The 22619-nt window shown below is 31.7% G+C and overlaps 3 protein-coding genes across 7 annotated transcripts; all 3 read right to left on the bottom strand.

Annotated features, from left to right (window-relative positions):
* Positions 1–286: 286 nt before the first annotated feature.
* On the bottom strand, positions 287–4409 carry LOC137830085 (uncharacterized). 2 transcript variants are annotated; one of them, XM_068637213.2, is made up of 9 exons: positions 3982–4409; positions 2677–3204; positions 2501–2566; positions 2008–2174; positions 1738–1894; positions 1563–1656; positions 988–1343; positions 787–891; positions 287–575 (listed from the first exon to the last, which is right to left on the bottom strand). In XM_068637213.2, exons 1-9 carry the CDS (start codon positions 4111–4113, stop codon positions 525–527), a joined length of 1656 nt encoding a protein of 551 aa, XP_068493314.1. In that variant the 5' UTR covers positions 4114–4409; the 3' UTR covers positions 287–524. The 2 variants fall into 2 exon arrangements, with proteins under 2 accessions (XP_068493314.1, XP_068493313.1); XM_068637212.2 differs by having other exon boundaries at positions 287–705.
* Positions 4410–10684: 6275 nt separating this feature from the next.
* Positions 10685–15678, bottom strand: IREG3 (iron-regulated protein 3). Of its 4 annotated transcripts, none has more exons than XR_016523121.1 (13): positions 15153–15678; positions 14826–15039; positions 14680–14743; positions 14036–14254; positions 13780–13952; positions 13588–13662; positions 13312–13413; positions 13109–13149; positions 12884–13030; positions 12218–12324; positions 12019–12132; positions 11434–11737; positions 10685–10912 (listed from the first exon to the last, which is right to left on the bottom strand). XR_016523121.1 is itself a non-coding variant. In XM_068637215.2 (13 exons), the coding sequence occupies exons 1-12, from the start codon at positions 15284–15286 to the stop codon at positions 11453–11455; spliced, it is 1752 nt and encodes a 583-aa protein (XP_068493316.1). In that variant the 5' UTR covers positions 15287–15678; the 3' UTR covers positions 10685–10912; positions 11434–11452. The 4 variants fall into 4 exon arrangements, 1 of the variants encoding a protein (XP_068493316.1); XR_016523123.1 differs by having other exon boundaries at positions 13312–13430; XR_016523122.1 differs by having other exon boundaries at positions 13109–13226; positions 13312–13430.
* Positions 15679–16121: 443 nt separating this feature from the next.
* Positions 16122–19823, bottom strand: LOC137829401 (putative pectinesterase 52). Its single transcript, XM_090304845.1, is given in 5 exon segments — positions 16122–16293; positions 16389–16621; positions 16701–16937; positions 19316–19475; positions 19609–19823. Coding segments are annotated over 5 exon segments (1017 nt in total).
* Between the last annotated feature and the right edge of the window lie 2796 nt (positions 19824–22619).

A 22619-nucleotide genomic window follows, 5' to 3' on the forward strand; every position in this document is an offset into this window, starting at 1 on the left:
TGAATTGTTTTGTCTCAGTGATAGTCTCCTTCACAGTTTGTCCGAATTCTGATTCGGAGTGATTCTTTTATACATGTCGGCCATCTAAGGGCCATTTTGAATACAACAAGAATAATTCTTAATTTTTCTATAAAAACTAATCAATCTTTTAGATAAAGGCAATTCTAAATTCTGTATAAGTTTTATAAACATAATTTTCTGAGTTTTTAAACATTATATAGGAAGATTAGTAAAAAGTTTGTAGAAAAATATAACATTACTGTTGGGGTTAATACATAATTAAATATGGATATAAGTTGCCAAATGCTATTACACAACACAAGGTTGATCCAACAAATGCATAACCATTGAAGTACAAAGTATTATTTCCTAAATTTACATGAACCTTATTAGCCTCCCAAACAATTCATCCTAGGATCAAGCATGGTTACCACTTGCAGGCCCTCCAAGTGTTAAAACCAAGCCTTGAAGGTCACTCCTCATTTGATGCTCTTTGGCTAAAGATGCAGAAGTAGTCCTTCTCATTATTGGTGATGGTTGAGATAGCACAGGTTGCCTGAAGCCATGGCAGGGCTCTGCACGTGAACAACTAGTTACTTGCTCAGAATCCCTCACATCATTTGAGTTCATAAAGGTTTGAGTGGAGGGAAATGAAGGTGATAAAGAACTGTTTGGCTCCACACATGTGGAGAATACTGCAGCTCCCTGTTGACAGATACTTAAATTTCTTTGGTACATAGCTGGTACTATAGGTAGTATAAATAAGAATCAGGTTCAGAAGCTTACTGGTGCAAATAAGACTCCTCTGAAAACTCTTCCATTAACAACTGCAGTCATGAGTAAACCTGAATCAAAGGCTCCATCAACTTTCCCTCGAACTTCAGCACCAATCTAGGATGCAGTAGCCAAAGTGAAAGAACGATTAAGTAAGAATAATACATATTTCAGCAGAGTGGTATTCCAAAATTTGAAAGTAAAGGGACCCACCAGGTGTTGAGTGTGTCGAGGTACTTTTCTACCATCATCTATGTGAACATACTGCTCTTGTTTAGGTTGATGTTTCATGGGACGAACACTTCTTTGTGTGATATTCTTCATAACTGTGGTGTTACTTGAGTCATTGTCAAGCTGGCAATAGCTTGGACTTTTATTCACCTGTTTAAACCAATGATACCTCTGAGAATCCATGATAGAAACATTTGCTTTTTGAGCTGGGGTCTGTTCTTGATCAGATTGAGAAGGAGATGAATGCTGGGACAGTGAAAGAGAATGTTCTTCTTGTTCTGATTCAACATCCCACACCTTTGTCACAGCAATTCTCTTCCTCTTTTGTTGTGAAGTGCCTGCATGGAATCACAACTTTCGCTCAATGAATCCTTCACTCTCTACTTTTGCACGTAAAAGTGCAGAAATTATTGCATCATCCAGCTTATGGATATAGTTCTAAACAATCTTATGTATCATGTAACTATATTTTTCAAGTTACAAGTTAATAAAACGTCACATGTAAATTAGTCAGAACTTTATACAACAACTTCTCGGTTAAAAAATTCTTAACCCACCCGAATTAATGTTACAAGGTTGCACTTTATCCGACACAACTTCATTAGTCCATTTTCCTATGGCTTCCATATTGTTCTCCAGGCAAGGAGTTTTCTGCTTCAAAACACATTATCAGTACATAAATCATAACATGAACAGGAACTTGAAACAACATATCAACACGAGCTTTTGTACCAAGTTGGTATCAGGTCTTCCAGGTATGGTCCTCTGTTCTTGATTCCAATAAGTTCCAAAAACTTTGCACATGGAAATGTTGTAACGTCCATTAGGATGCTCTGCTCCAAGCTGCAACACTAACAACTCGTTTAAAGGACGCTCATCTTCCCCACACCTGTAAGATATCAGAAAGAAAATCTTACGCACAGTAGGAAATAGAAAAGAAAATAGGAATTGTCACTTCACATTTATTAATGAATAAATTGTAGTAAATGGTAACCAACCAACCCGCCATATATGGCAATATCCATGTCTGCCAAAACAGCTGTGTGAGAAAATCGCCCCTGTGGCGGTTGACCACGAATATCAAGCTGAGCCCACGAACAGGTGCAGATGTCAAAGACCCATATGTCATTGTAATAACGTTTATCTCCCACCCCTCCAATCACGTACACCTGAAAATCATGAAAATTTCATCTTGTTAATAGTATGGTGCAGGTTCTTATTACCTATCACATCAAATTTAAGATTTTTTTCACAATACTTTACTCTACTGCACCATTAATCATAAAAATCAGATGTTTGTGTAAAATGAAAGGCATGTAAAACCTCCTCTAACTAATAACTTCTCAAGAAATTTTACATTGGAGATGGTTGTTAAGTTAAAAATAGTAGCGCATATTAAGTAAAAACCAAGTTGCAAAGTAACTAAGCATCATCATAACAGAAAAAAAGAAATGAATGGCAGAGGTGAAAGCTGATGCAATGTAGAAGAACTTGCCTTGGTACCAATGCTCAAAGCCGCATGACCTGCCCTGACTCCTGGGGAAGAGCCTTGAATTTTCAACTGTCATCAAAATGCAAGAAAGCCATTGCTTAAGTCCCAGAAACATGATCTTTGGTCATTTAGTTGCATAGAAAGAAAACAAAGTATGAGAGAAAGGAGAAAAACCATACCTTAGACCAAGTCATTGTGTCCATGTCAAGCACATTAACATCGCCCTGATACTGATCACCACAGTCTCCACCATACACAAAAAGTCTGTTCCCAATTGCAAGAGTGCTGTGACTGTCCCTAGGGACAGGCAAATCACCTTTGACCGGAGGAGAAGTCCACCTCATGGTTCGAAGGTCTAGAACATGCAAATCATTTAAGTAGTTTGCGTCACCTTCACCACTGCCACCAAAAATCACTAGTCTTTCATCACCAACTAGAGTAGCAGTGTGACTTTCCCTTGGAGAAGGAGGAGTCCCTTCACATTTAGGACGAATCCACTCTTTGGTAACAAGGTCCAATATATGAGTGTCATTCACCTTCTTTAACCCATTGGTGCCACCGAAAACTATCATTCTATGCCCTACAAGAACAGCACCATGGCTATCTCTAGGGCCTGGCTTTTCACCCGTGGTGGCAAGCTTGCTCCAATTCATTTTGACTAGGTCCAAACACAGAACATCTCCGAAATGTAGCCCTCCACAACATCCCTGGAATGAGTACACACGGAACATTTTGTTATTTGGAAACAAATTTAAAGCTAACATTTGAACACACCTATGAAATCCAGCTCGAGGTTTCGTAGAGAATATGTGGTGTGTGGTCTATACAGAAAAGGCTAACTAGTTTGATAATGGGAGCTTAATTGTGCTTAACAAGTTAAACTGAGAGTTTAGCAATGATTAAATTATTCATCTGAAGAACTAATCAAATAATTAAGAGGTTCTCATATTACCAAGACATCTAAGCACTTTTCTCTTGCATGTTCCATAAATTGAGAAACATAACACAAGGAGTAGAAAAACGAAATGTGTATATAGCTATATTAAGAAAGCAGAAAGTTTATGGTCTCCCAAACGCGTATTGTCTCACTAATTAGAGAAAGAAAAACGAATTCAGTCAATTGTCCCCAAGAAATATAAGGAACAAGAGAAATTAGGAAAAAAACTAAAATTCAGAGATGAAAGTGTTTTGTTTATTAACTAAAGATAGCCATAAAGCAGGGAAGGTGAGAAAGAAGTACTAGGAGCTTATGAAATTAATGAGCACATCACAAAAATGTAAATTCCAGTAGTGAAGAAGACACTGTAACACATCTCTTAAATGGCAGAGCTCCAAAAAGGCAAGACTCATGAGAAATTCAGACACCATAAATGAGGCCAACCCAGTAACAAGCATCATAAACAACTCAGAAGTTAGTACTAGGAACTATGAAAAAAGAAAAAACACATTAATTTTGAATAAACAAGGGATTTTACAATTCGTACCCCAAAGACATACATGAGCCCCCCAGAGAAACAAGCAGAATGCCCCCATCTTTCAGAAGGATTATAACCCAAAACCTTTGGATACAACCACATTGCTTTCATCTTGGCTGTTTCAGAAACCAGAGACCCCATCTTTGTATCAATGAGTGAGTGTGTGTGGGGACTGAGTAAGTTTAAACTTTGAAGTAAGACTTAAACACAGTGCTTGACAACGATGAAGAAAGAGGAAGAGAAGAGGAGCAGAGAAAGAGAGAGTCAAAAGAAGACATGAACAAGCCAAGTGATGTATCAACTATCAATGTCAATGGACATGAAAAGATGGGCGCTTTCAAGTCCAAATCACTGGCAACCAACAGCAACAGATGGTTGTTGTGAAAAGAACATTATTTTTCTCTCACCCTTCACATTTAACATTATAATTTTTTCTTGTAAAGGTTACATCACTCACATACATATGTAGTCTGGTAACCTATAACAGTCAAATAAATAAATGAAGAAAGCTGATTCTTAACATTGACGTAATGGAATCAACATGCATGATATAATCATTTTCAGACACTTTTGTCATATGATACTACAAACACACATAAATACCATCCTTAATTGGTTGGATAAGCTTCATCAACATTAATTAGTGGTGTAATATCATGGAATGTCACTGTTCAAGTGAAAAAGACACTCTTTCAAATAAGTTCATTATTTTTTAAAATAAACTTATAGTTTTAGATGCCAAATGGTTTTCTCCTTGAAATCAACAAATTTATTAAACAGACTATTTTCTGCTGTTAAATACAATAATTTCAATTTTTTATTTTTTGTTTTGAATGTAGTTTGTTGCTTTTCATATTTTATGAAGATGAAAATGATGGAGTGTGGGACATAGGTTTGTTGGGAATGGCGAAGAAGTGTTTTGGGTTTGAGACCTTTGAGACATAATAACATAACAAGGTTTGACAGACAGGGAATTGGGAAAGCACTCTTGACTTGGTTTCCTAAACAAACATCACGTTCTTTCTCATAAATAATGTGATTTATAGGGATTGATGGAGGGTTTAGACTTTAATTTAATTGTTTTTCTCTGTGTTTCATCATCTCTCTCCTTAGTCCACTCCCATGTGGGGGTGAAGATCTAGAAATGTCTATTTTCCATGTTGTTTCGGAAAGTGAGGTGCTTTGTTTCTTGGTAATTCTTTCTTTGGGAAAATGGAATGGTGTTGAAAGTTGTTTACCCCAAAAGATCCAGTTTTTTAAAAAAACTTTTTTTATCATGTTTACGAGACAAAGTTCACACCTCATACATCACCTGAAGAATGATAAGCACAATTTTTATTACAGTAGAACCCTAACTTATGTGAAATTATATCTGACTGTAGATGTTCTGCAAAAATTATGTAACAGATAAATTAGGGTTAGAGATAGTAAAATATGAAATAAGATACTTATGGTAATGAAAAGGCATAAGGGAAACAAATAATCTTATAAAATATATTGAAGCATTAGTCTGTTAATAAATCAGTACTCTAGTTAAAACCAAGCCTATGTGTGAAAGTTTGAATGTATAATTAAATTCTATATATTATTTCATATAATATATAATTTGATTATATTAAAAATATTATTCATATAAATATTAATAATTTTAATATATAATTATATATTGATTATGTATTATCAATATATTATTTAATTTAACATTATAAATATAATATATTAATTTTTGTTTAATTATTATAATTTTCATAAATATTAATAATAATTTATAATAAGTATTGATATAATAAAATATATTTAATTAATAATTATATGTTTTTATAATAAAAATAGTTAATTAATTAATTGTATAATAAATATACTATAATTTTAAAATAATTGTATTAAACAAATAAATTTTATATTGATTTTTTATAATGTATATATAATTCATAATTTATTATAATATTAATTTATAATAACATCATATTAATATTTTTATAATATACAAATTATAAGATATATATTCTATAATATATATAAATATATAATATTATAATTTATAATACATTATCCAAGAATTGAAACAAAACCCTAAGAAAGAATAGAATAAGATTGGTAGGGCAATTTATTTATGAGATGGATTATTCCAACAATATTTTTTTATATTTTACTTAGTTAAATAATTGTGATACCTGTAGAAATAGGATAATTTTTTACTTATTTCATAATTAATAAAAAAAATAATATTTTTTGGAATATTAAAAAAAAACAATAATGGTGAATCAATAATTAGATAAACTAAATCTGTAAATTTTTTATTTTATTTTATTAAGGGTTACTTTTTTTTTTCCAGTAGTTCTATTTTTTATATTACTCTCTCAAAAAAAACATTTTATCCTATTATAATAATTTCAAATTTTTTATTATAATTTATACAATTAATTTAAATATAAAAATATTGATGTAGATTTCAATAATAATATTATGTTCATGTTTATGATGTAATGTCATTATCATATTATTCAATAAATACTAAATAAAAATTATGTTTTCTAATAATAAGTAAATATGCATACTTTCTTGAATAATTTCTTATAATATGATATTTTAAAATATTAGTTATAATTTTGTTCAATGTACGTATTATTACAAATTAATTAAAATATTTTGAAAAAATAAATAAAATAATATGAAAAGCTTTATAGTACAATATATTTAATTAACTTGTAAAATTGTCAAAGTTTTTTCTTTACATAAATTTAATTATGTAAAATAATAAAATAAGGAGTGATCTTCTGTTGAAAGCAAAAATTAGTTTTATTATATTATTAATGTATATTTTTATGATAATAAAAATAAAAATATAATTAAAAGGTAAAATAATAAGAATTTGTATACACCAAGGATATTTAGAAAGAGAATATCCTCTATTAATGTTATTAGTGAAAACATATATTATATTAAAATAATATAATTTTATGTGTAATTAATTAAAAAATATAAAATAATAAACTTTAATGTATGCATACATATACATACGTGTAAACTTTAAAAAGAGAATTCATTTTTAAAACAAAAAATTATTTTAATTTTTTTATTTAATAAATATATTATTTTTATTTTCTAATTAAAAGATAATACGAAAGAAAGTTACTAAATAGTATATATTATAAAGTGACAATCATGAAAATTAGGATTTTGGATAAGAAAATTAAGTCAACTCGAATGAGTATTGGAAGGGGATTTGAGGATCTTTTTGGACCTCAAACAATCAAATTGTCACTCAAGCAAAAATCAACTATAATTGTTGGATGTTTTGGATTTTAATCAAGGTGAAATTCAAATATTATTTGATAATTATGTGTTTGTACTTTGAGGTAAGTGATCTGAAATCAAGTAGAGCTAGAAGTTGGTGCACATGATCTACTAAGATTCCTTAATAAGATGTATGATATCTAAGAAGGTACAACTTGCATTTAGTGTAAACTATGTTGGAGTGGATTCCCATGTTTTATTGGTGGTCTCGACCATGTAGACTAAGGTATCAAGTGATGAGAAGTCGATGAATGAATACTAGAGGCATGCCCTGAGACTACAATAAAGTATACCAAATTGGGATGGGTCAACATTAATCCTACCTTATGGGTGGAGTAGTTGGGTTAATCGGGGGTACCGACAAAGTGACTCGCTACAATGTGACTGACAAGTGTTGGTCAAAAGATGTTTTGATTGTATGTTATTTATTATATATTACATAATAGATATGCATTGAAATGTTTTGATTGTTTACTTACATGAATATATTACATAATAGTTATTTTTAAATCGTTAACTTATTAGAAGTTTGTCGATTATTTAGCCTGCTATAGGTGAATTTTACCAAAGGTAAGATTTAATCCCAATTGACAAAATGATTAAATACACAAGTTCTAAGCAAATACTTTAAGGATTGAATAGTTCTCTCTTATTTTCCGTCAGCTTGAGGATGATATGCTAAACCGCGTCTGAGTTTGTGTTCCCAAGGCTTCCTGAAGCATCTACCAAAACCTAGAAGTTAAACAAAATCTCTGTCTGGTACTATGATGAAGAGTACACCATGTAATCTGACTATCTTATTTATATGAATATGGTTTAACTTCTACATGAAAATTTTCAAATTTATGGGTAGAAAGTGTGTAGTCTTTATTAATCTATCAATCATTATCGCATTGAGTCATGTTTTCTCACGTGACAAGAAATGATAAAATACTTGAAAATATCATTCCAATTTCACAATGGAATTTCTAACTTGGTTAACATGCCTCCGGGTTGTTGATGTTCAACTTTTGATTTTTTGTTTGACAAGTTAAACAAGCAACTACAAACTACTGATTCAATAAATTTTTGTATAAATTTTTATTAAAAAATTGATTAATATTGTCAAGTAAAAATCCAAGAAAGAGAAAGGTTGAAAAATGTTATATTTTATAGAAAATAATAATATTTTCAATATTGAAACTTTTTTGAAGAACTTATTATTAATCTTATTAGTGAAAAATGACAACTTTTACATCAGATGAAAGAAAATGAAAATGAGTAAAATTAATATAGTATTTTTTAATTATTTATAATCATTATAAATATTATACCAAAAAACTTAAAAATTAATAAAATATTAATTTAATTGATTATCTTGTACATAAATAATGATATTTTACGTTTTTCTATATAGAAAGTCAAATACATTGTATATTGTAAAAAGAAATCCTCGTGTTTTTTCATTGATCTTCAACTTTTTGTGTCTGGAATTAAAGAAGGAGAGTTATTTATCCTATAGAATTATTTAAATTTTCATTTCAAAACATTTATTTTTCTTAAATTTTAAGATCTTGTACAAAATTTAATTGTTAATTTTGAGACTGTTTTTAAAACTAGTGTATTAAATTGAGAAACCTAAACACTCTGACCACTGTCTTGTGTTTGCTTTCATATCACACTAAGTAGTCAAACCCTGAATATTCATAGCAACTTGACCTCACCAAATTTCCACTCTCTTTTTTCTATTTATTTATGTCACATGCTAACAAACACTTGTGAGACCATTTTTTTATTAAAAACAGAAAAATGTTATTTCACCACAACCAAACATAAATAAATGTAAAGTATTATTTTTTATGATTTGAAAAAAAAGTTATATTATATGATTTTCACAAATATAAAATTTACAGTTTTTATTTTTATGTTGAAAAGTAACTAAACATGACAGAATTGAACGTACGTGATTCCATTCTTGAAGTAAGGGGCCCACCGTGATGGATACGTGCCGTCCACTGATGCAATATATTCTTCCTTCTCACGTCAATAATAATCAATCAACATCCGTAACATATATAACATACGTAACATAACGGCGTCAACACGGCACGTAACAAAACAATTTGAAAACCTAAACAACTTTGGGCCTTTGCTAATGAACCTACAAAGCCCATTTAGTTTTAAGATTCACTCTGTTTCTCCCTTATGAAATTTTATTTTATAATAATAAATATTTATCTTTATTTGTTGGGAAGGAACTTATTTCCATTTGTGATGAATAAATTATAAACATCAAGTCATGAGTCTTTCTGAACACAAGAATTGTTTTTGTTCAGAGAGTGTGTGTCAATCATTTCCATTTTCCAGGGAAAGAGGTTGAAATATTGCAGTTGTTTAATAAAAGGGAACAGTGAACACTGGAATGCACCTTTTTCATTCTCAATAATGGACTATCAACTTTCCAAGAAAGGGAAAAGAGATACAGGGAAAAATATAGTAAAAGAGATGTGATTGCTATGGAGGTCACACTTCATGAACAGATATCTTCTCTGGAGAATCTAGGTTAGGCCATTAGGAAAAACACTTGTGTGTTTGCTTGGATCAGACTGTAGGTGATAGAAGAACTAGATCAAACTCTGCAACTTTCTATTATTTTGATTTTCAACTTTAATAAAGTAATGTTAAAAGCACAAAATTGATCAAATTCGAAGGATATAGGATGATTAAAGTTTAGGGTTTAAGAAGAAAGAAATATTGAGATTTTTATTTTATTTTGGGTGATATTTAATATTTTACTTAGTGGAAAAATGATTCAATTGATTTAGTTTATGAAGATATTAAATAGAAAACCAGAATAGTTTTTTCAAAGATCTTTAAAAAGCTGCATAAAGGTGGGTTATAAAATATACCAGACCCTCCCTTATATCTCCCAACAGAACAAATAGTTAGAATGAAAATGCTGATTGATTGTCTAAAATAAATATCAATCCTTTATTTTTAATTAACTAAAATTATTATATATCTTACATACAGCACATAATATATTTTAAAGTACAGCAAATCCTTTTTCCATAGAGTGAAGTAAAAATAAATTAAACATCAAAATATTTTATCGTCAATCATTGACTATAGAAAAACTATTTTAACATATTTAGTATTAATTTCAGTCTCAGTTCATCTAGCAATATATTTACCTTAAAATGCAATTTATTTTGAAGTATAATTATTTTAAAGAGATCAAGGTAAACCACTTTTAAACAAAAAAAAATAAATCATATTTAACATTGGACAGAAGAATTGTATTCCGTGAAATTTCACCAAGAATCATTAAACCCTATCAAAATCGCCGGACAAGTCTACTCAGATTTTTAAAGAATTTAAAAATGAATAAATGCTTTGCAAAGCATTTTTTTGTGTTGAAACTAAGGCACCTAGCTAATTAAATTTCTCATGTACACTAATATAATATAAAGGCATGTTTACACATTTACGGAACTACATACAGGCAAAGCCATCTGTTTGTTCATACAATGAATATCACCGGCTAGGTGAGAAGAAAGCACCTTAAGCTTCCATGTATTAAGTGGATAAATCACTCATCATACTATATTTTGGTTCTTGTCCACGTCCAACAGCCTTTGCATTAAGGAAGTTAATGGAAAAACTGCATTGAAAGAAGAACAATGGTTAGATAAAGTATTGTAAGACCAATGTCTAATAGAGTCCATAAACTGGATCCCTTGCTGTCTAAGGCAACCAATAACAAAATCTCAAATTTAGTCATAATGATTCTTATTAACACGACACCAAACCAGTTATATCCTGGTTTACATGAGTTAATGTCGGACTAAGAAAGAGAACAATATGACAAGCACCACAGATGGTCCCCCCACCAAACTTTTGTGTCATTGCGTAAGAAAACATTAGACAAGGGCCAGCACTTCGTGAACGATTCTAGACAATAAGACAGAAAAATAGTGCTAGACAATAGACAGAAAAATACTGCTAGACAATAAGACAGAAAAATAGTGTTACCAAACGATGAAGTACTAATACAGGGAACGCTTGCAAGTTGAGGATTATAAGAAAACGGGCAATTTTGTTGCATTTTATATGGTAGGAGACAGGTTCAGATAGAAACAATATACTCATAAACAACAAACAATATATACAAGGGATACTTACATATTTATCAAACTGAGGATCATAGAAAAGAAAAGAGGTTTTTTTGTTCATCTGTTGGATTCAACAGCCATCTACAGAACATCCATGCTGCACCAAGAACTGATAGAAGAGACAACAAGGCCAAGCATCCAAAATGAGAGGGATCATTTGCAATTATTGCAACACCCAGCATTATGGACTCCGCCAAACTAGCAACAGCAATCTCTGTCGTCCCAATGAGATTTGCTTTGGATGATGGGATTCCTATTTGGAGAATCTGTGCCCCTACAACATCGTATGACATGTGTCCTAACCGCGATAAAATCTGCCCAGACAGAAGCACAACAGTTACGTTAACAAAATTCAGTAAGAACAAATTTGACAAAAGTTCATTTCACATGAAAAATCCAAAGTCTGAAAATTTCCAAAAATAAAAAAATGTTTTAATTTGGGACATCTTCTGAGTGTTTTCTCTCCTGCCGCTCATACCAACTTCTGCTATTTTAACAGATATTCAATGACCTGTTGCAACTTTTTTCAAAACTGGTATCCTGTCCCCATCTTATATTAATAAAGGTTCAGACACTTAATACTTTAGTGACTTACAATCAAAAATAAGAAAGTAAGAAGAGGGCTCTGATGAGAAATTGATCCACTCCAGTATACAGCAACAGCTATGCTGAGAAGTACAGCTTGAAATACCAGCCCAACTGCCCCAGCCTGGTACAGAGAGAAAAAAATCTTTAAAAAAAATGCTCCAAATTTCCCATTTGCAAAATTAAAGTTTTAAAGATAGAGAACAAACCTTTAAAATGCCAAATTGCTCGACCAGAGTAGAAGACACAAATGTTGCAGCAACACCCATGAAAGCACACATTCCACTGAATCCTCCTATGATAGATGGATGTAAGCCTGCAGAAATATTGAAAAGAAAATCATGACCCAGCAATAATAATACCAAAAAATTATTCCCCAAACCCTAAAATAAAGAATAAAATGCAGAAAAAATAATTTACACAATGTCAATAATTATTGGTCTAATTATGAAACAATGATTAATGCTTAAAACAATTGCGGAGATTACAACAATGAACCTCACATCAAAACCTGCTACCTTTTCCCTTCTGCATTTTTTACCATTTGTTACACAGCATATAATTTAATATTTTAACAGTATTAAAAGACGTCAATTAAAAAAACTCCATTTACGAAAGATGACAAATGTAATCACTGAAAAGAGTAAAAAATAAGAAAACGAGGCATAGACTATGTTAATCAAAGCTAATATAAGGTATGAAATGTTTGTCATATTAAACAAATAGATAAACCCCGCTAATTATGAGTTCATGATAGATGGAAGATTTTGAAAAGTCAGGTGCTTCACTATATTGCTAATGCAACAAATTACGTGTTTTATGCGAAAGAAATTTCCCCAGATAAAAAATGTACTATGGAGAAAATTGTCACATACCACGCTGTGTTAAAAATGCGGTCAACAAACTGCCTGGCGTGAGAACAATATTAAAGTAGAGGAGCACCCATGCAAGACTTGCAGGAAGAACAGGTTGACCCAGATACTCCTTCCAGCCAAGCTTGATGGCTTCCAGACCTTTAAAAACTGGTTTTCCAGCAGATGGAAGTAAGTATATTTTAGATACTCAGAGAAGGATAATTCTCAAAAGAAAGAATAGTATACCTATACTATTAGCATCTGTTCCAGAATCTTCATTTAATGTTCTGCAACAGGTTTGTGAAGGATTAGGTCTATCAAGAACACCGGTAGAAAGTTTGTTGGTTAAATAAGTGAAAATAATCTGCAAATTAAGAATGGAGAGTGAAAATGAATTCCGCTTGCAAACTATGGATGTTATTGATCAAGAAGAAAGACAGAGAAATTACTGTGACTGGCAGAAGCCCCATCATTAAGCCAGAAGCAACTTTTAAGCAGATTACAGGATGAAATTTAGAAAGAAGGAATCCAAAGAGCAATGCCCCAGCTATCTGCATACAAACATTTCCTAAGTTTCCAAGACAAATAATATAATTAATATTTCATAAGACAGTTTCTGAATATTTCACTCAAATGGAATGGTAGCAAGCTCTGTAACACATGGAAATTTATAAGCTAGCCAATCAACTTAAGGCAAATATAACAGAAATAAAACAAATAATTACCTCACACAGGAGATCAATTCGATTTAGAACAGCATTTGCCTGTGCAAGTGCAATAGGCCTATTCACTCCTGCCAACTGTGTACAGAAGCCAATGAGTATCAGAACAAGATTTAACTTGAACATAATTTTTAAGGGAACAAATCACATTTCAAGAGATCAGAGGAAGATCCAAATGAATCAGAATGACAATACCAACACAACCCAGTCACGCTCATTTGCAACTCCCAAAGCTACACCACACAGCCTCTCAATAGCCCCAGCTGAAACCAATACGAAAAACCATGGACGCAGAAGCAGACTAGACAATGAAGTATGTCGCACAGAATGGGCGTGAATAATCATTGCCGCAGATAGTAACTGAGCTGCTGCCTGAAAAAAAAAATAGAAGAATGATCCCTTATACAAAAGAGCTCGATCTTCCTTTATTTTATATAGATTATCAAACAACTTGCCTGAACGACTGTTAAGCAATTATATGCATACATTCTTGGAAAATGATCCATAACTTGGCCAACCAAGGGACCACTAACAATTATAGTCACTTTGGTGAAGAAACTCATCACAGCAACCGGCAAAAGACTTGGATGAATCAAGGCAATGGCAGAAGGCCAAGCAAAATTCCAAAGCTGCTCCACTACATTTGCAGCTATGCAACTAGCATAGAAAGCTGAAAATATATAATCTTTAAGTTGAGAGCAGCTTAGATGATTCAACAGCACAGCATCAATGAGTATAAATGGAAAAAAATAAAGTCATTGGACAAGATAGACATCAAACAAAATTCGAGACGGGCTCGGTTCACCTCAATAAAGATAATAACTGTAAGAAACTGTATTCACGACATTGTGATGTCAGTACTTTTGAGGTTAAAGATGATTCATGAGGCCATATGAAACCGAAGAATAGCCATGTCAATATCAATCAATTGAAACCAACCCACGCAATAGACAGTTATTTAATGCTTTCCATTCCAACAGTATATTAGGGAATTTTTGCTCAAGAGAGAAAACTCTAGTTAGTTGTTTGGAAAATCGCCTTAGTTGCGGTCTACCAAAGTTGGTCGCGAAAGTTAGATGTGAGAAAACAACCCACCATGTAACCCAACCGGGTGGGCTGGAGTAGCTGAAAGGGCATGTTGCTCCTCCTCGGACAAAACCTGCAGAACAACACACCATCGGAAGATGAGAAACAGTGAGCAATGATTAACAACACCCTCAAACTCAGTAAAACAAACCTACAGGCAATGTCGTCAAGAGAGTATCTACAAATGTGGCTTCAGAGAGCAAGTTCAAAGATTCAGTCTCAAGAATATCAGTTTTGAGTTTAACAAATGGCACCGGACAGAGAGGCTCAACCACCCCTCTTCCCTGACCCTCATCCTCATCGGCGGTCACATGATCCAAATGCACATCAGTATCCGTCAGCGAACACTTGGAACCAAGACACAAAAATCTAAAACCAATCAAACAGAGAGAAAACGAACATCCATTAACATTTAATTCGCAATGCAAATTTGAAATTTCAATTTCAATTTCAATTTCATTCAACGAGGGAGGACTATTGACCTGTGAGAGGCACGGGGGTAACAGAGATTGAACCCTGGGCCAGGAGGGAGACGATGGCGGATTGAAAATGAAGGAGTGTGAGGAATGGGGAATTTGCGAAAATGGAAAGAGAGGGAGGCCGTAGCAATAGCCATAGCTGTTGCAGCTTGTAGAACTTCAAGCTACCAATCTTCCTCGTATTTATCCAACTCATGCAGTTGCAGTCCCAAAATCACTACGTTGAAGAAACCCCTTTTGCCTCAATGCTCATCCCCAAACAACACTCTTTTCTTTGGTGGAGTCGTGAATGAGATTATTACGGGATATTTCGCAAACACCTTATCTGTAAGAGGTGTTTGGAATGTTGTTGGGTCTTAGCCTGAACTTTCGTCGCGTGCGCTCTAGCAGAGACTGCAACTGGTGTTTTTTGTGTGGACATTTTTTCTCCCTACTTCTTTTTTGAGACTATTACGCAAGAGAATTTTTTAGCAGCCACGTGGCAGCGTCGTTTTATCGTTGCGCACTCTTTTTCGCTTCCTCTTAGCGTGTTTGGTTCATGATTTCACTTGCTAATAAGCCGTGATTAAAAGTGCCATGTAGCACTGCAGGATTCCACACACTAACACTGGTGCTTGGTGGAGGCCCAGTCACTTTCCAATGAGCCCACCCGCACAAATTGGGCCAATATTCAAGCCCACCGGTTCAACTCGTTTGATTTCAATTTAGATTTATTTGGTTTAGATTGAGCGAAAAGAAAAAAATGAATGAATCTTCTTCTAAATCGAACTTAAACAACAAGTAAATAAATATCAACCTTGTTAAAAAGTTAGTGCGAGCAGAAAATGAAAGAAAAAAAGGTGAAATTACGCGTACTTGCGATCCCTTCAAGCATTATAAATCTAAAAGTAGTAGATTAAAACATAAGGAGAAAAGGCCTTAAAGTAATGTGTTTTGCATGAAAAAAGGTGTCTAAAATTTGAAGAGAAGATGTCATTCTGTCTTGTGTGGTAAATTGGAGAGTCATCCATCTGAGTTGATGAAGACTTTCAAGGAATAATTTTGGGCAAATTGAGTGAGAGTCAAATTCTTTTCCCAAGGAACATGTTGGGAAGTTCCAGAACCTGGTCCTGAACACAGAATCTCAGAGTAGAAAAGGCAACTCCTGCATAAACACTATAATATAAGTGCATAAACACTATAATATAAGTATATATGAGTGATGATATAATGGTAAAGGAATGAATAGATGGATCATACACGTCGTCTTTGGAGGTCCAAGCATCCCATCCTGCAGGTCGAACCACACTTCCAAGGTTTGTTTTATAAAAGATAACTCTAGAACAAGGACGATACCCTCTCCCCAGTAACGAGTTACTAGTACCGCTACCAATCACAGAACCTCCTGCAAACACAAAACCAGTTGGCTCACTGTCTAACTTGCGTGCTTGTGCGGTTATGGAACCCAGGGCAGTCACATTCAACACACAATCCTATAATGAATTCAATTAATTGGTTAATCAATGTGAGTGATGTGAAAATCTTTCTTATCAAAAGATCAATCTCAAGTACCCGGTAGTAGGATTGTCCATCACCAAATATGAAGTCCACTGCACCTTCAATCATGCAACCTTGAAAGTAATGACGACCTAATTCATCCCAAAGAGTATCTTGGAAACCAACGAAACCACAATTGAAAAATGCACTTTTGTCTCCAGATATTCTTGCGGCCAATGCTGGAGCCCTTATCCCATCAAAGCTTATCTTATGATTTCGCAAATCTTCCAGTATTTGCAAACCGTACGAGTTCTGAACACAAAAAAAGAAGCTATTGATATCACAATTCAATGTTTTTTTTAATTGACGATGAAAAAGTAGAATACAAGTATTTTTTTTAGGATACTTCAATTTTTATAAAAAAGACATAAACAAGATATATATACCAATTCAATAATAAGAATTGTTTTAATGTTTGATGCACAGTGAAACATAATATTTATTGTTTGGTGTATCTTCCATATCATTACATGTATACACCATAGATAGTACTATTAAAAGTGAATTTGTAATTTAATTTAATTTTATAAAATTGGTTTATAATATGAAATTTGTATTTATTTATATTTATTTTTAAACTAATTTTTTAAGTATATTTTCTCATATTGAAAATATGTTAATTTATGTGTAAAATTATATATTTATAAATAATTTAATAGATAATTTAATAAATTAACGTGATTCTAAATAACTTTAAAATGTTAAAAAATAAATTTTAAATTTAATTTAAACTTATAAAATCAATTTACAGAATAGATTTATATCCATATATATCATATCCAAAAACACTATAATGATTTGTTTCGAAGAAAAAGCAAAAATAGATGAAGAGTGTGGAAGCCAGATAAAATGCAAAAGAAAAATATATCTCAGAATTAAGGCAAAAGAAAAATATATCCAGATTAGTAAAAATATTGATTAAAATTTATAAAAACCTATAAAAATGGAAGAAAATATGTCAGAAAATTGTGTTAAAGAATACGTCCATAGCATTTTTTTTAGTACTCTGGATCTCGCAAACAAAAAGCGACTAATTTACCGTTTAAATAGAAAGAAAAACAATTTAAGAAAAAAATTGCAGCATAATTTATTTTTCTGAAGATTTTAGTAGAAATATATATATATATATATAATTAATTATGTTTTATGTATTACAATATAATTAATTAGGGGTGGCAAAGCGGGCCAGCCCATCCCGCACTGACCCGCCCCGCGTTTGGCCCGCCCCACAAAGTTATTGTGGACTAGAATTTCCGCCCCGTCCTGCATAAGAGCTGGTCCGCGGGTTTGCGGGGCAGCTCGCATTTTTTTTAGATTTTTTTTTACATTTTGTTCTTAAAAAATTATCAAATTAAACCTATATATTTATTACTATCAAAGCTAAATTTTTTTTTCTTACTTTTCAAACATAGTTAAACATCAAAACATTAAACATTAAGATAAATATTAAATATCACTATTTTTCCACTTCCAAAACATTAAAAATACTTAATTCCAAAACATTAAACATAAACATTATTGACATTCTTCCATTTCAATAACATTGGATGTCGCCTTAGAAGAACTTTCATCCATTTTTTCAAACATAAACCTAATTACGTTGTCCTAATGCTGCTAAGTGCAAATTTTTTTTTCTTACGAGTTAGCGGGCCAACCCGCCCGCTGTTGACCCGCGCGAGCCGCAGACTAATGTGGGTTAGCAGGTTGAAAAGGTCAGCCCGTCCCGCGTTTTTTACCAACGGGTTGCAGACCGGCCCGCACGGCCCGCCCCAGTTTGCCATCCCTATAATTAATTATACTGAAGATATAGCTGATTAAGTTTTGGTATATAAATATAAAAACACAATATTAATGATATTAAATAATAATTAATAATGCATTTAATATAATAAATTATTTTTTATTAGCATTTTATTTATATTTATTATAATAAACAAATAACAATATAATATATAATAAAAGTTAAAAATATTTTAATCATATTATTTACAAATAAATAAATAAATAATAATATAATATATAATAACAAATAAAAATGTTTTAACCATATTAACTATAATTAGTAGAAACTTTTCTATTCCTCTCCTCATTTCTTTTATTCTTTTCATTCCATCTCAATTCACACAAACCCTTAACTCTTTATCTCTTTAACAACTTATTTAAACAAAACATTGACAAATTTCAAACGGAAAGTAGTATATTTTATAAATAAATATTAATCAAAATATAAAATTAGTGAAAAGAAAAAGTGCTAACTATGAAAAATATACCAGTTGATTGACTGACCAATGTTTACCTTGATTTCTGTAAGAAAAGGTCAAGCTTTTGTTATTTTCTTTTTAGAAAATTTTTAGGGAAAAAGCACATGAAATTATGTACAAGTTAATTAAGGAATAATATTGATTAATTAGAGATTAAGATATTTTATAATATATGAGTGTAAATCTATTTTATTAGATTGAATTAAGTTTAAAATTTACTTATAAATTTTTATAAGAGTTATTTTGAGTTTATATTGAATTTATATATTATCATAATTATTTTGAATTTATTTGACAAATAAATTTAAAATCTATTTCTTAATATATAATATTAATGAATGAAAATTAGAGTTTTGAACATATTTATACCTGAAAAGTAATGTCTGATGCAACAAAGTTGTCTGAAAAGGAAGTGAATGTTGAACTGCTATTTGGTGCCACGTGGTCATCAAATGTAATGGTGGTAACATCTTTCCCTCGGCCTTGTATAAAGATGCATGGCTTATTCACTGGGATTTTAACCTTCTCTCTACACACACCATAAATAATTTCACTTTAGAAAAATTTGTTTTCAGAACAGTGGAAAATATCAGTTCAGAATTATAACAAAAGAAAAGAAAATAGAGGAGGAAGAGATAGTAATTTTATGTTGAATAACATACTTGTAAGTGCCAGCATTTATCTGAATTTTGACCCATTTAGTGTTGTTTGGTGATATTGAATCAATGGCAGCTTGCAATGATGTGAAATCTGATGATTTGTTTGATTTATCAACTGTGATGGTGCTTGAAATTTGCGAGCCACCACAATCCACTGCTCCACAAACCCAGAAAGAAGATATAAAAATGAGAGTAATAATAGAAAGAAAGATCTCCATACTCAAATATGATCGATCAACTGGTGCAATTCTCCAATGCTTATTGCAACCATACTTATAGAGTTATAGCAATTGGGATTATTCATTTTAACTGTGTAATCATTTAATATCTATTCAATAACATGTTTGTCATAATGTCAAAATAAATCAGTGAGTTTTAATGAGGAAAAAAGAAAAAAAAACTCTCCCTTTAATTTATTTCTACGTAGTTGACTTTTATTTAAATAATATTTTACATTCATAAGTAAAAAGTAAAAATACTGTAATATTATGGTATAGTTACGTAATTAAAGGATGTGATTAAAATGGTTAGTTTTTTCGTCTTTTTTTTTTAAAATGTGCAGTTTGAATTTGTTGTGGTTATCAAAACCAACGGAAATAATGGTTTATGTCATTTAATTTAATACTATTAATAAGGCATCTTTATTATCTTAGTCATACACAACATTATATTTAAAATTTTATAAAGCCTGATTAAGATTATAATTTGATTTTCCTAATCAGCTTTGTTGTCATGGTATAAAATTTAAAATGTCTTAAATAGATTATCACAATAATAAAAAAATGTTTTTTTATCTTGGATACATCAACCATCAAATAAAATATTAATTAAAGTATAAATTTTATAAGACTTTTTCATTGGAATAAAATTTATAAGAAGGTGTTTTCTTAGGAAAACTCAGAAAAAAGAAATTAAGACATTCACTAACCCAAAACGGTCTACCAAGTTTTGTATGGTCTGACTATGTCATACCAAATTAATCTAGGTTGCATGAAGTTGAATGTATTTTTTTTTTATATAATTATCATCCTTAGAAATAATATGTTTTAAAATATTTTAAAACTATATTTTGGATATTTTTTTTGAAAAAACTGTGAACCAAATTTAAAAATACATTTTAAAAAAAAATTATGAGAAAATATCAGTCGGATTAATTTTGATCAAATAATTATTGATATGAGAATTCATTGAATTTTGAAAAATAAATAATGGATAGATTTTAATAATACATAAAATTGAAGAAATGAAGTTAATCCAATTGATTTTTTATATTTTTGTAATAAATGAATTAAACGAGTTTATTAATAGATAGATTAGTAAACAATGGTTTTTGTTACATTTTTGTAATAAATGGATTAAATAAGTTTATTATTAGATAGATAATAATTAATAAACTATGGATACTTTTTATATTTTTGAATAAATGAGTTTATTAATAGAAAAATAATAAAGTATAAACAAATGAATTACTTTGAATAATGTGTTGTATGAAGTATATTTTAGGTATATTTTAGTAAATGAAAAATTACCTTATTATATTTTTTGAGAGCTCTATTTACAGTATTATTTCGTGGACTTTTGGCTTTAATGAGCTAGAGATTAGTTGTTAACTGAGTGGTTCCTTAATCTTAGGGAAGATATTTTCTGGATATTTTGGAATGTGCATTGACTCATTCAATGTTAGTGTTAGCTGTTATTTATTTATTATATTATATTCGTTATGTTATATGTTACTGAGATTGACTTGTCCGGTACCGACCGGTACACTTACCCCCAGGCTTGAAGAGATTAATTTATGAAGAGCCGAAGATAACTGACGGAGTTCTCGAGGCGAGATGTGACCATTGGAAGCATTTAATACTTGGCAGGAATGTAACGTTTGCTTTTTTTTAGGAAAAAAACCGTCGTTTTGATATGCATTGTTTAATAAGATAAGTTTGAAGTGGAGATTTTGTGTCGATTCGTATGCCGAGTGGTATTAACCATTTGATGGAAATAGATCCGACAGCTTCTAATGGAAGACGTGGTAACCTCTATTCTGTTTGGTTTCCTATAAATAGGGCATCATTTGAATGTGACAGGGTTTACGCTTTCTTTGTTGCTTATAGAACTTGTGCCATTTGCCCCGAGTGCCGAGTCTACCAGTTTTCTTCTTTAGTTGTAGTATTCTCAGGTCATTAATGTCTTCCTCTCTTGATTTTTCGAATAATGTGGTTGATATCGAGTCTTCTGAGGTTACTTGTACTGCATTTGGCAGTACGGGATAGACTAGTAACTCGGACCATTCCGTCAATCGGAGGTCGGAAGGTTCATGTTATGAATTAGTCAATTCGCGTGTGTTGAAAATTCTCACCTCTTATAGGGATTCTAACGCTTTGGATAAATTTTTATCCAAAGTATCTTAATAAAACCCGATGCTCCCTTAGACGCTTTGATGACTGATATTTGTGGCTACACCGACTGAGTCTGACATGGGCGAGAAAATGCGCCCCATGATTTCCTTTTTGTCTATAATACGGTTTTCCATGATTTACACATAACCCTTCCTTTTGATTACTTCATTATGGGGGTTCTTCGAATCCTCAATGTGGCGTCGATCCAATTGCACCCCAACTCGTGGGCATCTCTTTAGGCGTTTAGGATAATTTGTGATATATTTAAGATTATTCTCACACCTCAATAGTTTTTATTTTACTACAATTCCCATCTAGGTACTCCAATTAGTAGGTTGTCTTTGTCGAGTCGACCAGGGAGTGTTCAGTTTGTGGTGTTCACTACCTCTTATAATTTTTTTAAAGAAAAGTACTTCAAAATATTTTTGAGCCTAGGAGCCGATATTACTTTTATAACACTAAGGGTCAAACAAAATTTTCTTTTCATTGGACTCGAAATCCTAGTCAAATTGCAGCCTCACTGTGGTCATCGATGTCACCTCTGAATTAGGTAGTTTAGTTGTCTTCGATCAACTCCCATATAAGTTGCCTACCCAGGAGTTGGTAGCTTTGTACGGGTCG

This window comes from Phaseolus vulgaris, chromosome 7 (genome assembly GCF_051622355.1).
Source record: "Phaseolus vulgaris cultivar YP4 chromosome 7, ASM5162235v1, whole genome shotgun sequence".
Lineage (NCBI taxonomy): Eukaryota > Viridiplantae > Streptophyta > Magnoliopsida > Fabales > Fabaceae > Phaseolus > Phaseolus vulgaris.